Genomic DNA, 21,483 nt, shown 5'->3' on the forward strand with positions numbered 1-21,483 from the left:
GCTCTGCACAGGCATATGACCTAGGCTCACCTAACCAAAATCGTCCACCTGAAATTTTTAATGTGGAGATAGTGAGGCAGAGATTGGCAGAATTCTTCTTGGCAGGGAGTAGAGATGGGAGTGGGGGTAGCAGCATCCTTTTTCAGTAGCAGCAGTGCCAGCAATGGTATCCAATTTCTGGTTCAGTGGCGGAGGCCAGGGCATCTGTATTCTGTGGTGACACTAGACTGATATGTGATTTGTCTGTGATTCTGGCTATATAGCCTTCCTTTATTCTTGTCTATTTCCAAATCTGGTTCTCCAGGCATTCCTACAATTCTGTGTGTTACCCAACTGTCTTTCAGTAATTCCTTTTCTGCTTAAATCAGCCAGATTTGTTTCCACTGCTTGCAACTAAGAACCTAAACTGATACAACTATTATTTATTGAAATCCTCTTTTTGCCCATGGACTTGACATGCCTTAGTTTATTTCATCTGTTTCTTTCTGTAAAATGGAAATTATTTCCCCCATTTTTATCTTCATTCTATAGAAGAAAAAATTGAGATTAGGAGAGATGAAGGAATAGAAAAATTTATTTTTTTGTTTTACTTTAAACTTATGCTCTTTTTGCAACATTCTACAGAAGAAGCAAACAAATTAAAAAAGAGTTATATTCACAATTTTTTATTCTTTAAATTTCTTTTCTTTAAACTCAGAAAGATATTTTCATAAATTAAAGTCTTCTGTTTAGCTCTTGGTTGATCAGTTTTATAATAGGAATCACAAGCCAATGCTTCTGCACTCAAGTCAGGGAGAGTTTGGGTTAGTCAGTTGCTTTTCTGGAATTCTGGTTTCTTGTCTGTAATGGGAACTTGCCCTTTGCTTTTAATAAACCAAAGAAGGCCAATATCCGTTGCACAGAGGCACACATTGGTGTTTATTGCAGATTTTCTTACCAATGGCATTATTGACATTTTGGACTGCATAATTCTTTGCTGTAGGGGCTGTCCTGTGCATTGTAGGGTATTTAACAGCATCCCTGGCCATTGCCCTCTAGATGCCAGTAGCGCTGCCTACCCGCCCCACCCCACCCCCAACCTTTTATTGTCATCAAAAATGTCTCCAGACATTGCCAAATTGCCCCTGCTTAAGAACCACTGGGTTATAGGAAGGAAGAAAGGAAGAGAGGGAGAGAAGGAGGAAGAAAGGGAGGCAGAGAAGGGGGGTAAAGATATAGAAGATAAGAAAGCAAGTCAGGGAGGATCCTGGCTTGAGAATCTGAATGAAGACATAAATCTAATTCAATCCGAATTCAAATGCAAAGCATGTTCCTTGAGCTTGCAATCTTTCCTGTGCTGAAAGACTAAAGCTAGACTCTGGGCTGTTTTTGAACAGAGTTGCTGGGTGAGTTGTTGAGTTTCCTTGCTGGAGAAAATCACTCATTTTCCTTTACTCTTTTTCTTACCTAAAGAAGCCAAGTAATAATGATCGGATAAGGTGTTGTTAAGTCCTTTTTAGAGAAAAGAGAAGTGTGCCTCACACTTAGCCTTAGGGACCCATAAGCTCAAGAGCTAAAAACACAAGCTAAATGTAGGGAACTTTATACCCATGGCCCTTAGTCAACATTTGAAAACTCCAAAAGTCAACAGAAAGTAAGCTAGAAGCTGAGGAATGGTGGCAGCTTTTGTGGCTGCTTCATAGCATAACATAACTGCAAAGGGGCCTGTCACCTCCAGAGCAGATGCAACAAAACGTGCACGTTGTTCGAGCACTCCGGCTACACCTTTCTATTACACTTTCTCTGAAGTTTATAGTCTCAACAAGATTTCGCCTTCTACCTGAGAAAAAATTGACTTCTCAGATTAACCCTAAATAAATAGATGTGGTCCGGGGAACAGATGAATCTTTTATTCTTCAAAACATTCTCAAACTTTTTATGATCAAAGTTATTTATATTTATAACGGTAAAGTCAGGAAACAATCTAAAAATCCAACACTTAGAAAGTAGTTAATCAAATTTAGACAATACTCTTGATGGACTATTAAATGTTTAAAGTTATATTTATGAAGACTATGAAATAATATGGAAAAATATTATAATAGTGAAAAGTGCAGAATATAAAGTTGCATGAGTATGTTTGCAACCTGGTCAAACAGAGTTATTCATAGTGTAAAATAGTGATATATTAGAGACAATACCAAAATTGCAGGAAAGTTATAGAAATACTATGGAAAAGAAGAAAAAATATTAGTGTAATTGCAAGGCTTAGTCAAAGAAAAGGGAATCCTGTGGCCACCAACAGAGGATAGAAAATGGAACTCATCACTGTGCTGAATAACAGAGAAAAATCAGCTTTCATTGACGGCAGATGAGAGGATAGAATTTTGCCAGCAATTCATTCTGAGTAACTAAATATGAATTTACGTTTTTAGCAACACAGGAAAAAAACTAGTGATCAATGAGTATTTCTCTTCGTTGTTTCAAGGCCTAGGCAGAGAAAACAAAAAATATTTGATCTGGAGACAGGATTAAAATTGATTCTTTTCCCTCCTTGCTCTTTTTTTTCCAAATTTTCATTTATTGGAATTACTTTGCTATTTGAAAATCCTAAAAATTAAAAAATAATTATCTTATTAGACAAGAGAAATAAATAAAGTTTGTTGAAAATCAGAATATTGACAGAACACAAATCTCTTATCGCTTCTTGTCTCTGATAGTAGAAGAAAAGAAAACAGAGGGAAAACAATCAGAAAAGAGGAGTGGAAAAGTCTTTTGGGAAATGCACACAGAAATCCTTACTCTGGAAATAAAACGAATTGATTATCAGATGAAAGAAAATTTTGGCTTCAAAATGAAAATTGTAGCAAAGAGAGGTAAGGTCGAAGAGGAGATAAGAGAAGCTTTTGAATATTAGAAAGGGTTTCTTTAGAGCAATCGGCTGAGGCGGACCAGCCTGGGGAAATTCAGGTCTTCCATTTGGGAGGAGAGAGCTTCTGTATACAATCTTTTGCTTAAAATGCTTTCAAATTCCTCACCAGGGGATACCACAGCAAGACAAAAAGCCACAACAAAAGAGCACCCAGGACAAATGAAACTTTCCCTCTTCAGTCCGTTTTCACAACCAACAAGTTCCTCTGAAGAAACTAGAGGCCTTTTCTCCCATTATTACAAATAGATGTCTGATTCTCATTTGAGTCAACAGATTGTTGAATGACAAAAATGTTTTCCAAATATGATATTTGGGTAGGTCAAGTGATAGATGAATTGAGCATGTTATCTGTGGCTCTAACTCTCTCTCCATTGTTTCACCCAGCAATAAAATGTTACTGAAACAACAATAATAAATGGAAAACCTGCCCATTTTCCCTTACTAGTTAACGTGAGAAGAAAACACCTGCCTGTTGCAGTCCTGCAAAAATGGTTTTAATATAGGGTCACAGAAAATTCAAAGGTTTTATAGCCCGCTGTAAAACGGCTCTTTGTCTTTTCCCACTAATTCCCTAGTGTCACATTTAACAAAACAAGGAAACTACAGATAATAGAGGTGTTTGCAGATTAGGCTTCCAAGCCATAAATAACATAGGGTTTTGCTCACCTACAAATATTAAGGCAGCTTATCAATGTTTAAGCTCCTTCTTCTTTGTCATGGTTGCTAACATTTTAACCCGGGCAAATTGAGAATTTTTTCTTACCTGTCTTCTTACATTGACAGAGTACACATTCATAAGATTCTATTATCAGATTTCATGGTATAAAGAGTGAGACATCACCTACACCCTGGCCTGCTACTTGAGAGGCCCTGTTTGGGAAAATGCATCTGCTGTATGCTGTCCTTGTTTTGCTCTCTCTTAGCCATGGTTTCGACCCTAACTGCCCTGGAAGATGTAGCTGTGATGCAGTGCAGTCTGTGCAATGCTACAGGCTAACAGAGGTACCACCAGGTCTTCCTTCCACCACCAAGAGCCTCTACATCAGCCACAGCAAAATTCAACACCTCCAGGTAACTACTCATTCTACACTCAGGTTGCTGCCATTTTATTTTGTGACAGGGCGAGTGTGGGGTTATTAAACTCGATTTAAATAATCAAAACTTAAAAGTGATGGTTATCAAGTTAGGGTAGTTTACAATAGCCACCTGCAAGATGGGTATATGCCTCTGGATATTTCCTTTTAGGGAAGCAGTCAAAAAAATCAGAATCTGTAATTAATGATATTTTATTTCAGTTTTTATTTAGAATTTTTTTTAAATTATGTTGTTGCGAAGCAAAAGTAAAGAAATGGCTCTTTCCTAACAAAAAGAGTTTGAGAGCATATGGCCACTTTATGTCCCCAGGATTAAGAATAAGTCCTTTCAGGGGAAAAACAGAGTTTTATTTATGCCATAGAAGGCACAAGATACTTACAGCGTTATAAGACTATCAAGATGAACCCAGCATATGAGAATTATTCATAAAACTCTACATACCAGGCATCAGTGTCTTTGTGGAAACGTACACAGAAGAAATATAAATTTTGGTTTTGCCACATTCTGCAGTTCTCATTCTTTGTATTTTTAATTACGGCTTTTATTTTCGTGCTTACCTATTCAGAGGGCACAGAAAAGACTGCTGTAGGTTTGTCTGACTTTCATAACATGAAAGAACTTTTGTTTTTGGCCTTTGGTATTTTGAAAGGTTTCAAGAGACCAGGATTGGCATCCTAGTTTTCTCACTAACTAGAGATGTGACCATCTTAGGCAAGCAGTTAAAGGACATCTGCGCCTCACTTTTTACCTGTATGAGATGGCTGGATTAGATTGGTGATCCCAGGCTCCTCCTTCTAGATGGAAAATTCTGTAGTTCTCTGATTTTCTCTTTACTGGTCACTGCTTCTCCCTCATGGATACAGATCCTAAGATAAGAAAATACCTCTCTGTGCTCCAGGTGCAAAAAGGCAGCAGGTGAACGTGCTTTCCTTTCAAATAAAGACACCCCCCCACCACCACCACACACACACACCCCTCTTCCATTTGGTTAAGAAATTTTAATACAGGTGCAGAAACACAGAGAGTTTAAGATACGTGGCATGGTATTTATTTGGAGGCTCAATAAGCACAATAGCCTAGTCGTCATTTGTTTACTTTCCTCTTCTAAGCCAGTCGTGCCTAATGCCAGAGAGCAAGTGTGACCCTGTCAGTCTCAGCAATCAAGCAAGACACCTGGTTAAAGGGCAAAATGCTTAAATATTTGTTCTGAGGACTTGAGATGCCGAGCGCTGGAGTGTCAACTAAGCCTGATGATGACCCTGCGCTGCTGCTTTGCAGACAATAAGATGAAATGCTACCTCGATATGTGTAAATATAGATATATGTATATCACAATTAAAAATGTTTCTATTACACGTTCATATAATTCAACTGTGTTTGGGACTGTGAATGCTGTGATGCTGTGTTTGAGGCTGTGGATAAAAGGTGAAAAATTCACAGTTCCTGCCCATAAGAAAAGAGGGACTTTATCCATTTACCTGTAAAAATTCCTACTTCTTTGAGGTTGATGCCATTGGACTGTAACACTTGCTATTTGCTCTGTCTGTCTCATACTGGGCCCCTGGGCCCTTCCCTCCTAGCTCCTAGTATTCCTCTTTATCCTAAGTCCTGCATTTTCTTGGGTGCCTTCAGTGTCCAATATCCTAGTCTCACACTCCCTTGAACTCATAAAAAAGGTATCTATTTACATTTCCACTTCAACACAGCCGTCTATTCTCTTGTTTATATCATAATCCTCATTATACCTGAAACTTCTCCATTCAAAAATCTTGAATTCCTACATCTACTCTCTGGTCATCATATCCTTTCCTTTTAGCTGCTATACTCTGAACTTATCTCTCCACTTCAAAGAGGCTTGTAACCCTAGATCTACTCATGTCCTCCCAGAAAATCAGTTTGTCTCTTATCTATCTCCTTTCCTACCTCTTCCCTTTTTTGCATCCCACAATTAATTATCTCAACACCTATTCAGCAAAGCCTCACTCTTAAATTAGGGTGATAATTTCCCTTTGTTTCTCCTATACCTGGACAGCTAGGTCCTGCTGGAGAGGATCACACAACCTATCCACATATGTGTGTGTATACGTGTGGTTTGGAACCATTACAAATTTATAGAACCAGCACAAATTCAAGGTCTTCGACCTCATCTGGTTCTTCAGTATCACCCATCTATCCTTTCAGTTCTTCTTCGTCAGATGCCTCCCACATTCCCTCTGCATCTGCCAAAACTTCAGTACGGTTTTGGATTACCTTCTCTTACCTGCCCTCCTTATTCTCACCAAGTGGCTGGGCTCGCATTTTATTGAAAAATCTTGAGAAAACTGAGGCCATTAGTTCTTGATCTCCCTCAATTCCTGTTCACTGTGTCCTAACTTGTCTCCATTTAATTGTGCAAACTCTTTCCTCTAGACAGAGAGGATGGGATGTCCCTCCTTTCAAGGCAACTTCCCTCCCATGCTCTTGATTCCCTCTTTCTTTACCTCCCCAGAGCTTGCTCCATCACTCTCCCCACTCTCATATCTTCAGCTGCTCTTTCCTTACTAGTGCCCTGTTCTAGCCTATAAACATGTTCCTTTCATTACACTAAAATAAAATTCTTTTAATTCTGTGTCTTCTCTTGCTACTATCTCCTTTTATTTGCAAATCTCTGTGAAAGAGTAGTCTGCACTTACTGTCTCCACTTCTTCGCCTCCTCATGGTATATTCTTTACTTGAGTGCTGTCTGGTTTCTACTTACTCTACACAATTAAAACTGTTCTCTCTCAGACATTGGCTCACTCCTATTTTCTTGAAATTCTCACTCTCTTGCCTTCCATGACACCACACTTTTATGTGCTCATTAATCCTCTGTGATATTTCTTTTCTGCCATTTTTGTAGGTTTCTTTTTGTGCACTGCCCCTTATTTTTTGGCTTCTCCAGGAAGTCTCAATCCTTAGCCATTCCTTTTCATACTATGCACACTCTCCTTAGGTGACTTCACTTTATCTAAGCCATGATGGCTCCCATAACTGAGTTTCTAATTCATACCTTTCCCGCATGTATCTGACTAATCCAGCTGCCCACTGGACCTCTTCACCTATATATATAAAAAGGATCTCCAAATAACATGCCCCAAATGGAATTCAATCTTTCTCCCTAAACTTGTGGTTTTTGTGGCTGGTTTATTTCACTTAAAATAATCTCCTCAAAGTTCATCTGTATTGTAGCACGGTCAAAAATTCCTTCCTTTTAAAGGCTAAATAATATTCCATTGTATGTATATACATTTTGTTTATCCTTTCATCAGCTGATGGACATTTGGGTTGTTTCTTCTTTTTGGCTATATGAACAATGCTGTTAAGAACATGCATGTACAAGTTTTTGTATGGACATACGTTTTCATTTCTCTAGAAGTAGAATTTCTGGGCCATATGGGAACTCTATGTTTAACATTTTGAGGAACTGCCAGATTGTTTTCCAAAGTGGCTACATCATTTTGCATTCCCACAGCAATGTATGACAGTTCCAATTTCTCCATATCCTTGCTAACATTTCCTTTTTTTTTTTTTTTGAGGAAGATTAGCCCTGAGCTAACTACTGCCAATCCTCCTCTTTTTGCTGAGGAAGCCTGGCCCTGAGCTAACATCTGTGCCCATCTTCCCCTACTTTATATGTGGGACGCCTACCACAGCATGGCTTTTGCCAAGTGGTGCCATGTCCGCACCCGGGATCCGAACTGGCGAACCCTGGGCCTCCAAGAAGTGGAACGTGTGAATTTAACTGCTGCGCCACTGGGCCGGCCCCTAATATTTCTTATTTATTTATTTATTTTTGGATCACAGCCATCCTAGTGAGTGTTATGTGGTATCTTATTATGGTTTGATTTGCATATCACTGATGGCTGATGACGTTGAGCAACTTTTCATATGCTTATTGGCCATTTGGTTATCGTCGTTGGAGAAATGTCTATGCAAATCCTTTGCCCATTTTTTAATTGAGTTATTTGGTTTTTTATTAATGAGTTGTAAGAGTTCTTTATATATTCTAAATACAAGTCTTCTATCAGATATATTATTTGAAAAATTTTCTGCCATTCTGTGGGTTGTCTTTTCATTTTATTGATGATGTCCTTTGAAGCACAAAAAATGTTAATTTTCATTAAGTCCATTTTATCTATTTTTTCTTCTTTACCAAATCTAAGGTCAGAACAATTTATGCCAATATTTTCTATTTTCTTCTAAGAGCTTTATAGTTTCAGCTCTTACATTTAGAGGGCAAATAGGAATGTCACTATGGGGGCTGGCCCAGTGGCGCAGTGGTTAAGTTCGCACGTTCTGCTTCTCAGCGGCCTGGGGTTCGCTGGTTCAGATCCCAGGTGCAGACATGGCACCGCTTGGCACACCATGCTGTGGTAGGCATCCCATGTATAAAGTAGAGGAAGATGGGCATGGATATTAGCTCAGGGCCAGTCTTCCTCAGCAAAAAAAAGGAGGACTGACAGCAGTTAGCTCAGGGCTAATCTTCCTCAAAAAAAAAAAAAGGAGTGTCATTATGGTGGCAGGCAATTAAAATGACTGTACTTTACCTCTTTTGTGGAAGAGAAGAAGCTATTTCAAACTCCTCCTGGGTAAGAAATATTACAAGCACCAAGTTTATCATTGAGTGGGGGGGTTTGGGGTTATTTTTATACTCTCTCCCTACTTTCTAGAATTTTAAAACTGTTTTCAGAGAACACGTGTTACTTTGATGATCGGAAAAAAATTCCCACATTGTTTTATAAACTCCTTGCTAGCTTAGTTCACACAAGTCTGAGACAGTCAAGTGAGGGTGTGTCAGTTTTGTGCGTACATTGCACCTATAAGGAGCCCAAGAAAGGTGTGAGGCCCTCTCATGCTTGGAGTGGGGCCTGCTTGGAAGTGAAACCAGAAACAAAGCATTTCATGGGGAAGCCGGCAGGAGTTGCCCCTGTGTTCTCCTTCACTTTACTTGCTTATTTTTTTTAAAGTTTTCATATTTTATTACAACTGTTATCTACACGTTTATTAGGCTCACTAAACTGTAAAACTGTGGTGGCAGGGATTATACTAGCCAAGCTTCCTGTGCCTGATTGTTAATACTGTGTCATACTTGTCTTGCTTACGCAACGTTGAAAACACTGCCATCCCCAAGGTCAGCTCTCGGGCAAAAGCATCTCTTTCCACATCTCTCGAGCACAGCCCTGCTTAGGCCCTGGACATGGAAAAACAGGTCTGGCAAAATTTTTTTCCTGTTGCCAGCTCTGCAAATTCAACTGAAAAGTTGAAAAATCAGCGAGTGTCTTCCTCACTGCTTGTGGCAGCAGAATTCTATATTCCTTAGCTAGATGCATGCTATAGCAGTTAAGGTTAAAAATATACTTGTTGGGGTGATAAACCTGGGGTGGAAGCTTACCTTTTCCACTTGTTAGCAAGATATCCTTGGACAGATTATTTCACCTTCTTGAGGCTCAGTTTCCCTCTCAGAAAAGCGAATAATCATGCTCACACACAGGGCTTTGTAAAGATTAAACATAGTAAATACTTAGACAATAGTAGCCATTTTAATTAATAATAATCCAAGGTAATCAGCAATGACTCTGACAAAAAGAAAAGGAAAACGTTCTCTATTCTTCATAAAACAACTATCCACTGGGTTCAGTTAAGAATATGAACTATATTTACTATTCAGACCAGTCCGTGTACCTTACAAATAGAAATGAAGATAAATGGAAGCTCCGATACCACACTTTCTTTGTCCCATCCTCAAATAAATTGCCCATTGAGATCCATGTCATCTCTGAGACTTGCTGCATAGCTAGCAATCTTTTAGGGCTTGTGGTCACTGAGGTAGAAGTGGAAGTACAAGTAACACCTAATTCTTCTCTGGAGAGATCCACAGTCCAAGAGGTAAAGATCTACATCTAGAGTCATTTTTGACTTTATGTGAAAGAAAAGCATAGAAAAGGTCACTTCAGAATGGAGAGTAGATTAAAGAACACTGAGTCTTGGGCAGGTCATTTAATTTTTCTGGCCTAAAATTCTTCATCCCTTAAATGAGGGGATTGTACTAGATACTATCTAAAATCTCTGCTTTTCTAAAACTTTATGATTTATGTCCAGATCTTGAGTCTTTTTTGAAATACATTAATTCTAGACCAAATGTAATAGAAATGCATTAGAGACCATGCTGAAGTTCTTAGCCCTTTCATTTACCAGCTTCAAGTTTCCTCATCTATAACCCAGTGTTGATAATAGCAAAATTGCAGGGTTATTAGGAGAGTGAATGACAGCATATAAAAAAGCACCTGGCACTTGTAGATACACAAGTGTAAGAAAAAAAATTGCTATTATTATTGGGATTAGGTCTAATCAATACAACTGATTAATCATTAAGAAAATATCAAATGTTAGCAGCACTATATAACCCAAGGCAACTGCCAAAACTATTATGATTAAAAATATCTGTTTATGGAAATTTTAACATGAGATCCTTCTACTAGAATATCATGTTAGAAGATGCTTTAACATGTACTTTACCGTAGTTCCCATCACATGTCCTCCCAGAATATAAGTACCTATAATAAATATGTGATGCCAAATTAACCCACTTTGAAGGTGTCAATCATACATTCATATTATAAAAGGGCTCAATTGCACAATTAAATCAAATATTTAAAAACTGTAGGTAGGAAGACATAAAAAATCGTGCATTGCAAATTCCAGCTTAATTCTAAAGCAGGATGAAAATTTTGTGAAGATTTATCAAGCTGAAGAAAACCTGAAACAATTCCTCCTTCTGCTTAAACATGATCTTACTCCAAGAACCAATACCAAGGATTACATTATCCTGGAGAAGAGGTGGATGTCAAGCCAGAAGGTTGGGGAACATGTGGAAAGATAAGAGTGCTTGAACTCGCAAACCATGGAGAAAGTAGATCAGATGTGGTAATTCCTAAAATCCAGGAGAGGAGCAGTACCAGGACTGGGATGTATGTATGAATGAACTTCTTGCTCAACAGAGACAGAGACACATGAATCCTATTTGTGTCTTCACCGATCTTGTTCATCGGTGAAGTGCAAATTGTGGGGTAGGGAGCAGAGAGGTTGGTTTTCCAAAAGATAATATAGTTGAAAACATTTATAGTTGATGAAACATTTATAGTTGATAATATAGTTGAAAACCTAGGCCCATCCTAGTGACAGCAGTATCTAGGACATTTAAAATTTTTGCTTTTAATACTTTAAAAACATTTTTTAAATGTAATTTATAATTTTAAAAAGTCTAAACGATGCAAAATGTATATAGATAGTGAAAATCCCTTGTAATCTTAACAGTTAGCAGCTGTTAATAGCTCGGTAAAAGATTTTCAGTTGTTTCCATTTTTGGCTATTATAAGATGAGGCAACAAAGAACATCTTATTGCATAAATCATTATGCAACTTGTAAGTATTTCTGGCTAGAAGTAAACTTGCTGGGTCAGAGAATATACAGCAAAAGTTGACCAATATTATATATCTACCGATAGTGTGTGAAAGTGCTTAAAATGCTTTTGATGTCTTACACTGTTAGCAATCATAAGTAAAATGAGTCAGGACCTGAGTTTCCACCCGTTTCCAAGAGATAATTTTAAATAGATCCTGAAGGGAGATCTGAAGTATCATTAATATTGAATGATAATGCATACTGTATTTTTTTCACAACAATCTTAATTTACTGCTTTTCTGCCCCCTCCCCACCCCTGCTTTCCTTTTTAGCTCTCTGACTTCACTGGAATGTTGGCTCTAGAAGATTTTATTCTGCTGGCCAGTGGAACAGAGTCAGTGGAAAATGACACTTTCAAAACTCTGAGTAACTTGAAGACCTTAGAACTCTGGAAAAATAAGTTAAGACTAGTCCCCACTGCTCTCCCAGCCAGTCTTGAAGTGCTAAAACTAAGTGATAATTCAATATCTGTCCTTCATGGATCTGATTTTGAAGGACTGGAGAAATTAAAAATCCTTGAACTTAAAAACAACCTGATTTCCTCCCTCTCTCCCAGCATGCTCTCCTCCCTTGTCAGTTTGCAAAGTTTGATGTTGGATGGCAACAATATCGAGTCTGTAGCTGGACCACTGGCACTTCCCCATCTGAAACATATGAGCTTGGAGAATAATAAACTACATCTGATACCAGCTAGCTTCTTCACTTGTCTTCAGTCTTTGCAATTTCTCAGTCTCAGTGGTAACTTTCTGACTAAAATTCCTATGAATCTGCCCAAATCCTTGCTCTCTTTAAAAATGGAGAGAAACCAGCTCAAAGTGGTGAGGTTTCGAGATATGAAACACTTGGAGAATCTTTCCCATCTTTACCTGTCAGAAAATTCACTCTCTTCCATTGATGGGGCACAGCTTCTTGCCAATTTAACGACTCTTGAGTTGTCCCAAAACCGGCTTCAAATTTTGCCCCTCAGACTACCAGCAAGGCTTCAAAAACTTGATATTAGCAATAATCTGATTCAGAGAGTTACAGCGCAAGATTTCCAGGACCTTCGAGAGTTGAAACACTTGTTTCTGGACAACAACATCGTCAGCTTGTTCGAAGCTGGAGCCCTCCAGAGGTGTTCTCAGCTCTCCAACCTGGCCCTGGAGCAGAACCTGCTGCTGTCTATCCCTCTAAAGTAAGTGAGCGCTATCATTTATGGTAACTACTATGAAAGTTGTCTGAAGATTGGGGCAATTAGCACATTATACAAGCAGGGAAAGTAGTCAGAGCAAACACAAATGTTCTGATCAAGGTTACCCAAGGGTTCAGGGTTAGAAGTTTTAAAGGGGCATTTGGAATCTCCAGCCCTCAAACTGAATCCTGCACTAACTTAATTTATCTTGTCTGTGGGACAAGACACCAACAGGTGAGATCTGTATCTGATAATATGCAATGCAGCTTTGGGGAAGTATGCTAACAAACATCATATGGGGATATTACTTGTAAAAGTGTGTTTCAGTTTCTAGGTGTACAGCCTGGATTCAGCAAAAGGCAGACTACAGGAGCTTAGCTACCAGCAAAGCAAGGACATGAGGGAAAAATGAGGGGGCAAATGCAGTAAAATATTTATATTTTAAAAAGCATTGAAATAGTCATAAAAAATTCAAAACTTTATAATTTGTCGTATTTATTTTGAATTACATATTTGAGAACCTCATAGTCTTCTCAGTGCTGTGATCTTTAAAGGACTTAGCCTGACTCTGCTTGTTTCTCTGTGTGTCTGTCTGTGAATGTGTGAGTCCATTTATGTCAGTCTTCCCTTCTATTTTTGGTTGTCTCTTCAGCTTATCTCTCTCTCTCTCTCTCTCTCTCACACACACACACACACACACCCCTTCATACTCTGACACTTAATTTCTCTTTCCAGAGGAGGGAGGAGGGCAAAAGGGGTGATTACGCACATGGGTGTGGAGATGGATGACAATTAGTCTTTGGGTGGTGAACATGATGTAATCTACACAGAAATCAAAAGATAATGATACACCTGAAATCAATACACCTAAAATTTATATAAGGTTATAAACCAACATTACTGCAATAAAAAATAAACTAAAAAAATAATTTCTCTTCCCATTATCCCTCCGTCTATACCCAACCTACTGTACCTATTCTCCCTAACTAGTCATAATCTGTAACTAATATACATATTTACATTAATTGTTGCATTTATTTAAACTTTATTTCATGTTCTACATTTTAAAGTAGATTAAAAAAACACTAGAATAAAGCACTACTATTCTCTTTAAACTGTTTATTATATGTGCCTACCAGTGAATTCTTTTTCCCTTAAGAACTTTATAGAAAAAGAAAAAAGCCTTCTTGCCCTATGTATTATCATTATCAAATTTCCAATAGTTAATATACTAACTTTGGCCTCTGTAGAATCGTATGGCACTCTATTTACTTATTTTCATTGTTAGTTACAATAATTTTTTTTGCCATTGAGAAAGGGAAAAATTATCTTTGATATATATAGATGTTCACTTTTTTTCTAGTTGGAAAAGGGATTTTTTTACTTCACCGCTGTATCCGATGCAAAATATCAAAAAGTGATTTTTTCAACTGAAATCAGTATTTTAAAATATATATTGAGGGTGATTTGAAAGTAATCCATTTCTTTTAATGCAGAAAAATGTACATACAATTAATTTAATTCAACAAATATGTTTGAGCATTTACCATATGCCAGATACTTTAACAGTCTATATATCAGTGTAATAAGAGATAAAACTTCCTGTTCTGAACAGCTTAGATTCTAGCAGGAAAGAGTGACAATAAACAATGAATAAGTACATAATATTTAGATAGTGTTAGGTGTTGACAACAACAAAAAAGGGCAGGATTACCTGGTTCAGGACCATGGCGGGAGGAGCTGGTTGCAATTTTAAATAGGGTAAGCATGGTAACCGTCCTGAAAATGTAAGCTTTGAGCAAAAACTGGAAGGAGGCGAGGATTTCGCCATGAAGCTATTTGGGGCTCAAAGTGGTCAAGACAGAACAGCCAGAACAAATGCCCTAAGGCAAGAACAGGCCTGAGGTGTTTCAAGGCTCCACGACTGGTTGTTACTTAAATAACTTCTCTACTCTGTTGCAAGCCTTATTTTCTGTTACTGCATGCATCTACTGCAAGAAAAAAAAAGCCATGTATAAAATAAAAACTCATAAAACAGGTTTGGGAGTGCCTATATCACGTATGTATTCTCAGTAGGGTAGGACGGCCATGGGCAGAATTGTGAACTGAGGGGCCTTTTCTTTTCAGGTGACTTTTAGAAAGGATTTGGTTAAGTAATCCCATTCAGTTTAATGAGTGAAAAATAGCTTAATTATTTACTCCTGCCAGGGTATCTGTGTTTTTAATAAGTGACTACAGAAAGCACAATGCTTTTACCCAATTGAATGTATAAAGGAATTATAAGCCTGAGCTAGCTGACTTGACAATGGAATTATCTGGAGAACTCTAAAAAAGCATACTCATACCCAGACCTCACTTCAAACCGATTAAATCAGACACCCCAGGGTTGGGGACCAGGCCTCGGTATTTTTAAAAAGCTCCGCACATGAATTTAATGCGTAGCCAGGGTTGAGAATTAGTGGGCAAGGACAATGGGGCAAGGAACATGGACAAGAGTGGGCTTTTTCTATGAGGCTTAAATTAAGCAACACAACCGTCTGCTCTGTCAAGAATTTGGCCAGCTATGAGAGAAAGTTCTTGTAGAGAGTGATTTTCAAATTCTCCATCACCCTCTGCCCCCACTCTCTGGCTTTTCTTTGAATTGGAAAGCGGAATGACCCAGAAAAGTCACTCTGTGGTTTTCCTCCCATAAAGAATTAAAACGCAATAATATCTATTTCTTATATTTGAATTTTAAGACTTTTATTTATGAGCTTTAAACAGTAAACCCTTTCTTTCCTTCTTTTTTATTAACAAGCTTCTTATTCATACATAAAATTATACTTTAATATTCAGTTTTCTATAAATAAACTGTAAACAGAGGCAACCTACTCCTACCACAAACTATTTCCACAAATCCCTTCTTTTGCCCATCATTCTCCATTTGACATTTCATCAAGAAAATAATGGTATATGGTTTTAGGTAATACATATATTCAAATATCTACCATATTTGTCTCAATTTGCTAATTGAGGTAGAAAATAGTACCTAAGGTTTATTAAGTGCTTACTAAGACCAGCAGATGAACTTAGAATCATTTGTTATTTTTTACAACAATCCTGTGAAGGTCGATACGTTGTTTTACCTGTTATTTTACAGATTAGGACATTACTGTTAAGAGGTATCAAGAAACTTGCTCTAAGTCACATCGTCAATAAGTGGTGGAGTGAGGATTGAACACAGTAGTCTAACTCCAGAGCCAGGGAATTTTAGCCACCGCGGGATCCTGCCTCTGAGCTTTACTGTCAACAAGACACTCTATTATTTAGGACTTAGAATGTCTAAGACCTGGGCCTCACGTTTTGCTGCTTCACAGTTCACCAATCTGCAGCTCAGTGAACAAATATGTTACATCTTCTCTTCTTTTCCGCTCCTTGGATAATTCAAATCCAGAATAGCTTTCTACAACCTAACGAGGTCAGTAAACATTTTATCGCACTTATACTCAAGTGCCATCTACTGGCAAAATGGGGTATGCCCCGTTTTAGTCTAAAAAGCAACAACCACCCAAAGAATATACAGCATTTCTAGAAACATGTTTGTCTTAAAATCAGGGCTACTTTTTGATGTACAGCAGACTTATAAAGACAAATTATATCAAAGCAATAAATGACTGCCCCAAAGTCACAAAACTAGGATAATAAGTGATTTCTCCTACAACGCCATTTTGGTTATAATGTGCATAGAAACAAGAAAGAAAAAAAAGGTACTCCTAAAAACCGGTACAATTTTTGGCTATACAGCCCAGAACTGAATAATTCAACTAGTTTAAAAGAAAACTTGGCTTGCTCATTTTCATTAGCTAACATTTATTATGTGACTTCTGTGTACTGAGCACTTTTATCTGTAAGGTGGAAAATCAGAAGCTTTAAGAAGCTAAATAACTTACCTAAAACAACAGACTGGTAAGTAACATGGCCAGAGTTAGAACTAAAGTCTTAATAAGTAGGGACTTTTGAGTGCGCAGTTTATCATATCTTTCCCCAGCTGCGCTCCATTGTTCTGTCAGTAGGAACGGAGGCTGGCTTACTGCTCCGTAGTCTATTAATACTCCATCTTTCCTTAGGGGAAAAAAAGGGACTATTTATAAGAGATTTTCTGTGTAACTTTTAGAGATGTACCTTATAGAAGCTGGTGTGTGCACAAAATTACATTGTCTTGGGGATTAACTTCAAATTGAATTTAATTCTCAAACTGTTAAAATGTATGAAGTGATTTTCCCTAATAAATTAATTTACTTTGCTAGGGAAATTTTGTTCCAAGTAAGGAGAAGTCACTTTAAATAAATAAGACTTTAAAATACCCAAAACCACAAATACTTACATATGTATATCTACTGTATGGTTTAGGATATGAATGCAAATATAAAATACATAAACATAAATATATATAAATATCAATATAAAAGAAAAAACCAAGGGCAAAATTTAGGCTAAGTACCAATAACCTAAAAGGTTAACTTTTTGGAATGAAATTCGTATAAGAATAATACTATAAGAAGCGAAAAGTAATATTGCCATAAAATATGGTTAAATTCATTTGCTTTTGTCTCTTCAACATAGCAATCATATGATTGGGACCACCACAATAAATTTCACTCAATACTAAAAGGCGTGAACATACGTCTAATGTGTTCACACTGTATGAAAATAGCATTTGGATGGTAGTTCAAGGGCCTTTTGAAGGGACTGTTTTTCCTATAAAACTTTCCAACTTCTTGTACTTCAAGAAAAGAATAGCACTTAATATAAAGTTGTATAACAGAAAGATTTTCAGGCTCACAATTGTGATTCTTTCTTGTTTTTTATCAGTGGGCATTAGCATGATATTTTTCACATTGTATCAACAGTTTTAAGAAAACTCCCCCCCCCCATTATAAAGCAATACTTGTTCAAGGTTGAAAACTTAGTGTGCTGAAAAGTAAAAAAGTCACCCATAATTGCTCAACCAGAGCCTATGCCTAGATATAATTTGTTTTTACATATTTGGGATCGTTCAATTTTGTATATTATTTTTTCTACTTAACGTTATAGAGTATTTTTTTCTTTCCCTTTTTTTCTTTCTCTCTGTGTTTTCCAAGTATCGCTCTGGACCCATGGATCTTAATTAATTCAGTGTGTTATGATCATCTACAGTTGCTAGTCTATTTTGATACTCAAATTGTCCCAAATTTTTCTAGTGGGAGCCCTCCAAGCTGGTTCCTATGTTCATGAGACATGACTCCATATCTCTCTTTTTTCAATTGTGGTAAAATACACATAACATAAAATTCTCCATTGTAACGATTTTTAAGTGTACTGTTCAGTAGTAGTAAGTATGTTCACATTGTTTTGCAACTGATCTCTAGAACTTTCTCATCTTGCAAATCTGAAACTCTACACCCATTAAACGACAACTTCCCATTTGCCCCTCCCTCCAGCCCCTGGCAACCACCATTCTACTTTCTGACTTTCTATTTTTATGAATTTGACTACTCAAGATGTGTCATATAAGTGGAATCATACAGGAGTTGTCTTCTTGTGACAGACTTTTTTCACTTAGCGTAATGTCCTCAAGGTTTATTCATTTTGTAGCATTTGTCAGAACTTCCTTCCTTTTTAAGACTGAATAATAATATTCCAATGATGTATATATTGCATTTTGCTTATCCATTGATCTGTCAATGGACACTCAGGTTGCTCCCATGTTTTAGCTACTGCGAGTTCAATATGGATGCATAACATGGATGCAAAAATGCCTCTTCAAGACCCTGCTTTCAGTTCTTTTGGTACATACCCAGACGTGGAATTGCTGGATTATATGGTAATTCTATCTTTAATATTTTGGAGAACCACCATACTGTTTTCCATAGTGACTGCACTATTTTACATTCTCACCAATAGTACACAAAGGTTCCAGTTTCTCCACATCCTTGCCAATACTTGTTACTTTCTGGTTTTTGATAGTGCCATCCTGATGGGTGTTCTACTCATCTTTGAACATTTTATTGCATTCTGGTTCAGAAGTGCCAGCTCACTGCACCCCAGACATGGAATCAGCCATTTCTCCAAGAAGCCTTTGTTCTTTTAAGTGGAAAATGGAATCCTGAAACTAAGATCTGTGTGCTTGGTGTGCTTATGTTATTGGGGGGGGGGGGGGGCATTGCTATTAGGGCGTAATATTGCTTCTAGGTCTTTTCAGCATACAGATCTAGAAAATATATTTTTTTAAATTATGAATTCACACTGACATTTCAAATTCATATTTAACATTAGAGAGAGTTTTTTCTTCTTTTATTTTATATTTGTATCTTTTTCTCTTACAATGAAAATCTTGATTCATAATAACATTCTCACCTGTTAAGTCAGAAATGACATCTCTGTATGGTTTTATTTTTCATTTCTCTATTCTGAGTATGGTTGTTTATGTGGACTTCAAGTCATGCTTTTTGCCATTTTTCAGTTTTATTTTAAAACCTTTTCTTCTCAACTTTGAAGGGCCCTTTATGTTTAAGGGCCCTTATGTTAGCTCTTTGTCTGGGATGTGAGGTGCAGACGTTTACCCCGGTTTTTGTCATTTGTCTTTTGACTTTGCACATGTCTTTTTCCATACATGACTTTTTAAATTATTTTTAATGTAGTATCTGAACCAGTGAAACCCTGGGCCACCTAAGTGGAGCACATGAGCTTAACCACTGGGCCATGGGGCCAGCCCTGCTCCTGGATTTTTAAGTCATAATTAGAAAAGCTTTCTCACAGAATTAGTATTTTAAAATTTATTTGAGTGGCTGGCCCTGTGGCCAAGTGGTTAAGTTTGTGCACTCTGCTTTGGTGACCCAGGGTTTTGCCAAGTTCGGATCCTGGGTGTGGACATGGCACCACTCATCAGGCCATGCTGAGGCGGCATCCCACATAGCACAACCAGAGGCACTCACAACTAGAATATACAACTATGTACTGGGGGGCTTTGGAGAAGAAGAAGAAAAAAAATTATTTGAAAACATGATTTTTATAATCACATAATAGTTTATTACCCCCTAATTTCTGTATTAGTGGACATTAGTCTTTTATCATTTTTTGCCATTATAAATATGATCAAATATGTGACAAACATATTTGTAAATAAATCTCTATTCACTTCTCCTATTATTTCCTAGGTCAAAAGGCATGACATTATTTAAATACAACACATGGTGCCAAATTAAAGTGATACCAACTTACACTCCCACTATCTAGTTTGATACATACAAATATTGTGTCCTTTTTTGTTTGCTTTTTATATTCATGAAGAATAACACTTTCTTCATATTTTTACTTCTATAAATTATTGATTCATAGCCTTTGCCAACTAAAGAATTGGCAACTTAGTGTTTTTCTTATCAATTTGTTTATGTGACCCTGTTTGACAAGAAAAAAAATAGAGTTTTATGACCAGGAACCAGAAAAAATCAAAGGATTAGAAAACTAGACTTATGAGGAAGGGTTAAGACCTATAGGTAAGACTGAGATTTGTGCTTAAAATTACTTTTTAAAAGTAAAGCTACTTTCTAGATTCAGAAGTGACAGAACTATACAGAAAAGGTGGGTGTCGTTCAGTCCATGGCAGTTGTGGAATGATGGTCACGACCTCCTCTCCCATCCTGTTTCTGTGCTTTTGCAGGCTCCCAGAGACCTTAGCCAGGCTGGACCTAAAAGGCAATGCCATCCAGGGCATTGCTGAGAGGGAGCTCAAGGATCTAAAGCAGCTTCAGGTTCTAAACCTCAGGAACAACAAGATCTCTGCCATAGACCTCAAAGCCCTGGAGGGGCTGCCTCGTCTCAGACACCTGTATCTGGATGGAAATCCATGGAATTGCACGTGCAGCCTCCTAAAAGCGAGGGAGGTCCTGAAGGCCAAGGGCACAGATGTGAGGGGAGGACAATGTGCAGCACCAGCTGAACGACAAGGGGAGAGCTGGATGTCTTCCAAGAAGATCATGCGGCAATGTGAGCATCACTTACATCTGACCGAGAAAAACAAAGAAACCAAGAAGAAATCAAAACCTGAAGAGCACTCCAGTAGCAGAATCAACATGGAGGATGATGATTATGATTACGAAATAGATTAAGTATGAGCTTTGTTTACAGTTTAGAAATAGGTTTTTTTTTTTTTTAATAGACTTCATTTTTAGAGCAGTTTTAGGTTCACAGCAAAATTGAGAGGAAGGTACAGGGATTTCCCATGTATCCCCAACCCCTAGTCATGCATAACCTCCGCCATTATCAACATCCTCCACCAGGGTGGTACATTTGTTACTATCAATGAATCTACATTGACACATCATAATCACCTAAAGTCCATAGTTTGTCTTAGGGTTCACTCTTGGTGTTGTACATTCTAGGGGTTTGGACGATGTATAATGACTTATATCCACCATTGTAGAATCATACAAAGTGCCCTAAAAATCCTCCGTGCTTCAAAAAAGATTTTTAATGTTCAATCTCTTAAGCAGAAATATACTATGTATTTAGATATGAAAGACTCTTTTTGGTAAGTTTTTCTTTTTTTTTTTTTTAAAGAATGAAATGAGGGTTAAGATAAGTTGAAGTAGGGGGAGGAAAGTAGAAAGGAACAATGATAAGAAGATGTAAGATTCCTTCTATTTTAAAAGTGAAATTTTTGTGTTTTATACTGAAATCTGGACAAATAATAATGCCAAATAAAATCACCATCTGGCTAACTTTCTGTAAATAGAGTATTTCATTTTATCAAATAAAAAGTGATGATGGGGCCGGCCCCATGGCCAAGTGGTTAAGTTTGCGCCCTCT

The 21,483-nt window shown here is 37.5% G+C and overlaps 1 protein-coding gene and 1 long non-coding RNA gene across 2 annotated transcripts; one reads left to right on the top strand and one right to left on the bottom strand.

Moving 5' to 3' along the window:
• Window positions 1–396: 396 nt before the first annotated feature.
• LOC139073643 (uncharacterized) lies at window positions 397–14,505 on the bottom strand. The gene is made up of 4 exons (XR_011522628.1): window positions 14,372–14,505; window positions 9,417–9,517; window positions 4,755–4,872; window positions 397–525 (listed from the first exon to the last, which is right to left on the bottom strand). It is a non-coding gene; the product is annotated as an uncharacterized lncRNA (long non-coding RNA).
• LOC103549511 (nephrocan-like) lies at window positions 3,711–21,395 on the top strand. The gene is made up of 3 exons (XM_008517904.2): window positions 3,711–3,982; window positions 11,759–12,660; window positions 20,336–21,395. Exons 1-3 carry the CDS (start codon window positions 3,794–3,796, stop codon window positions 20,781–20,783), a joined length of 1,539 nt encoding a protein of 512 aa, XP_008516126.1. The 5' UTR covers window positions 3,711–3,793; the 3' UTR covers window positions 20,784–21,395.
• Window positions 21,396–21,483: the final 88 nt, after the last annotated feature.

Source organism: Equus przewalskii, chromosome 9 (assembly GCF_037783145.1).
Source record: "Equus przewalskii isolate Varuska chromosome 9, EquPr2, whole genome shotgun sequence".
NCBI lineage: Eukaryota > Metazoa > Chordata > Mammalia > Perissodactyla > Equidae > Equus > Equus przewalskii.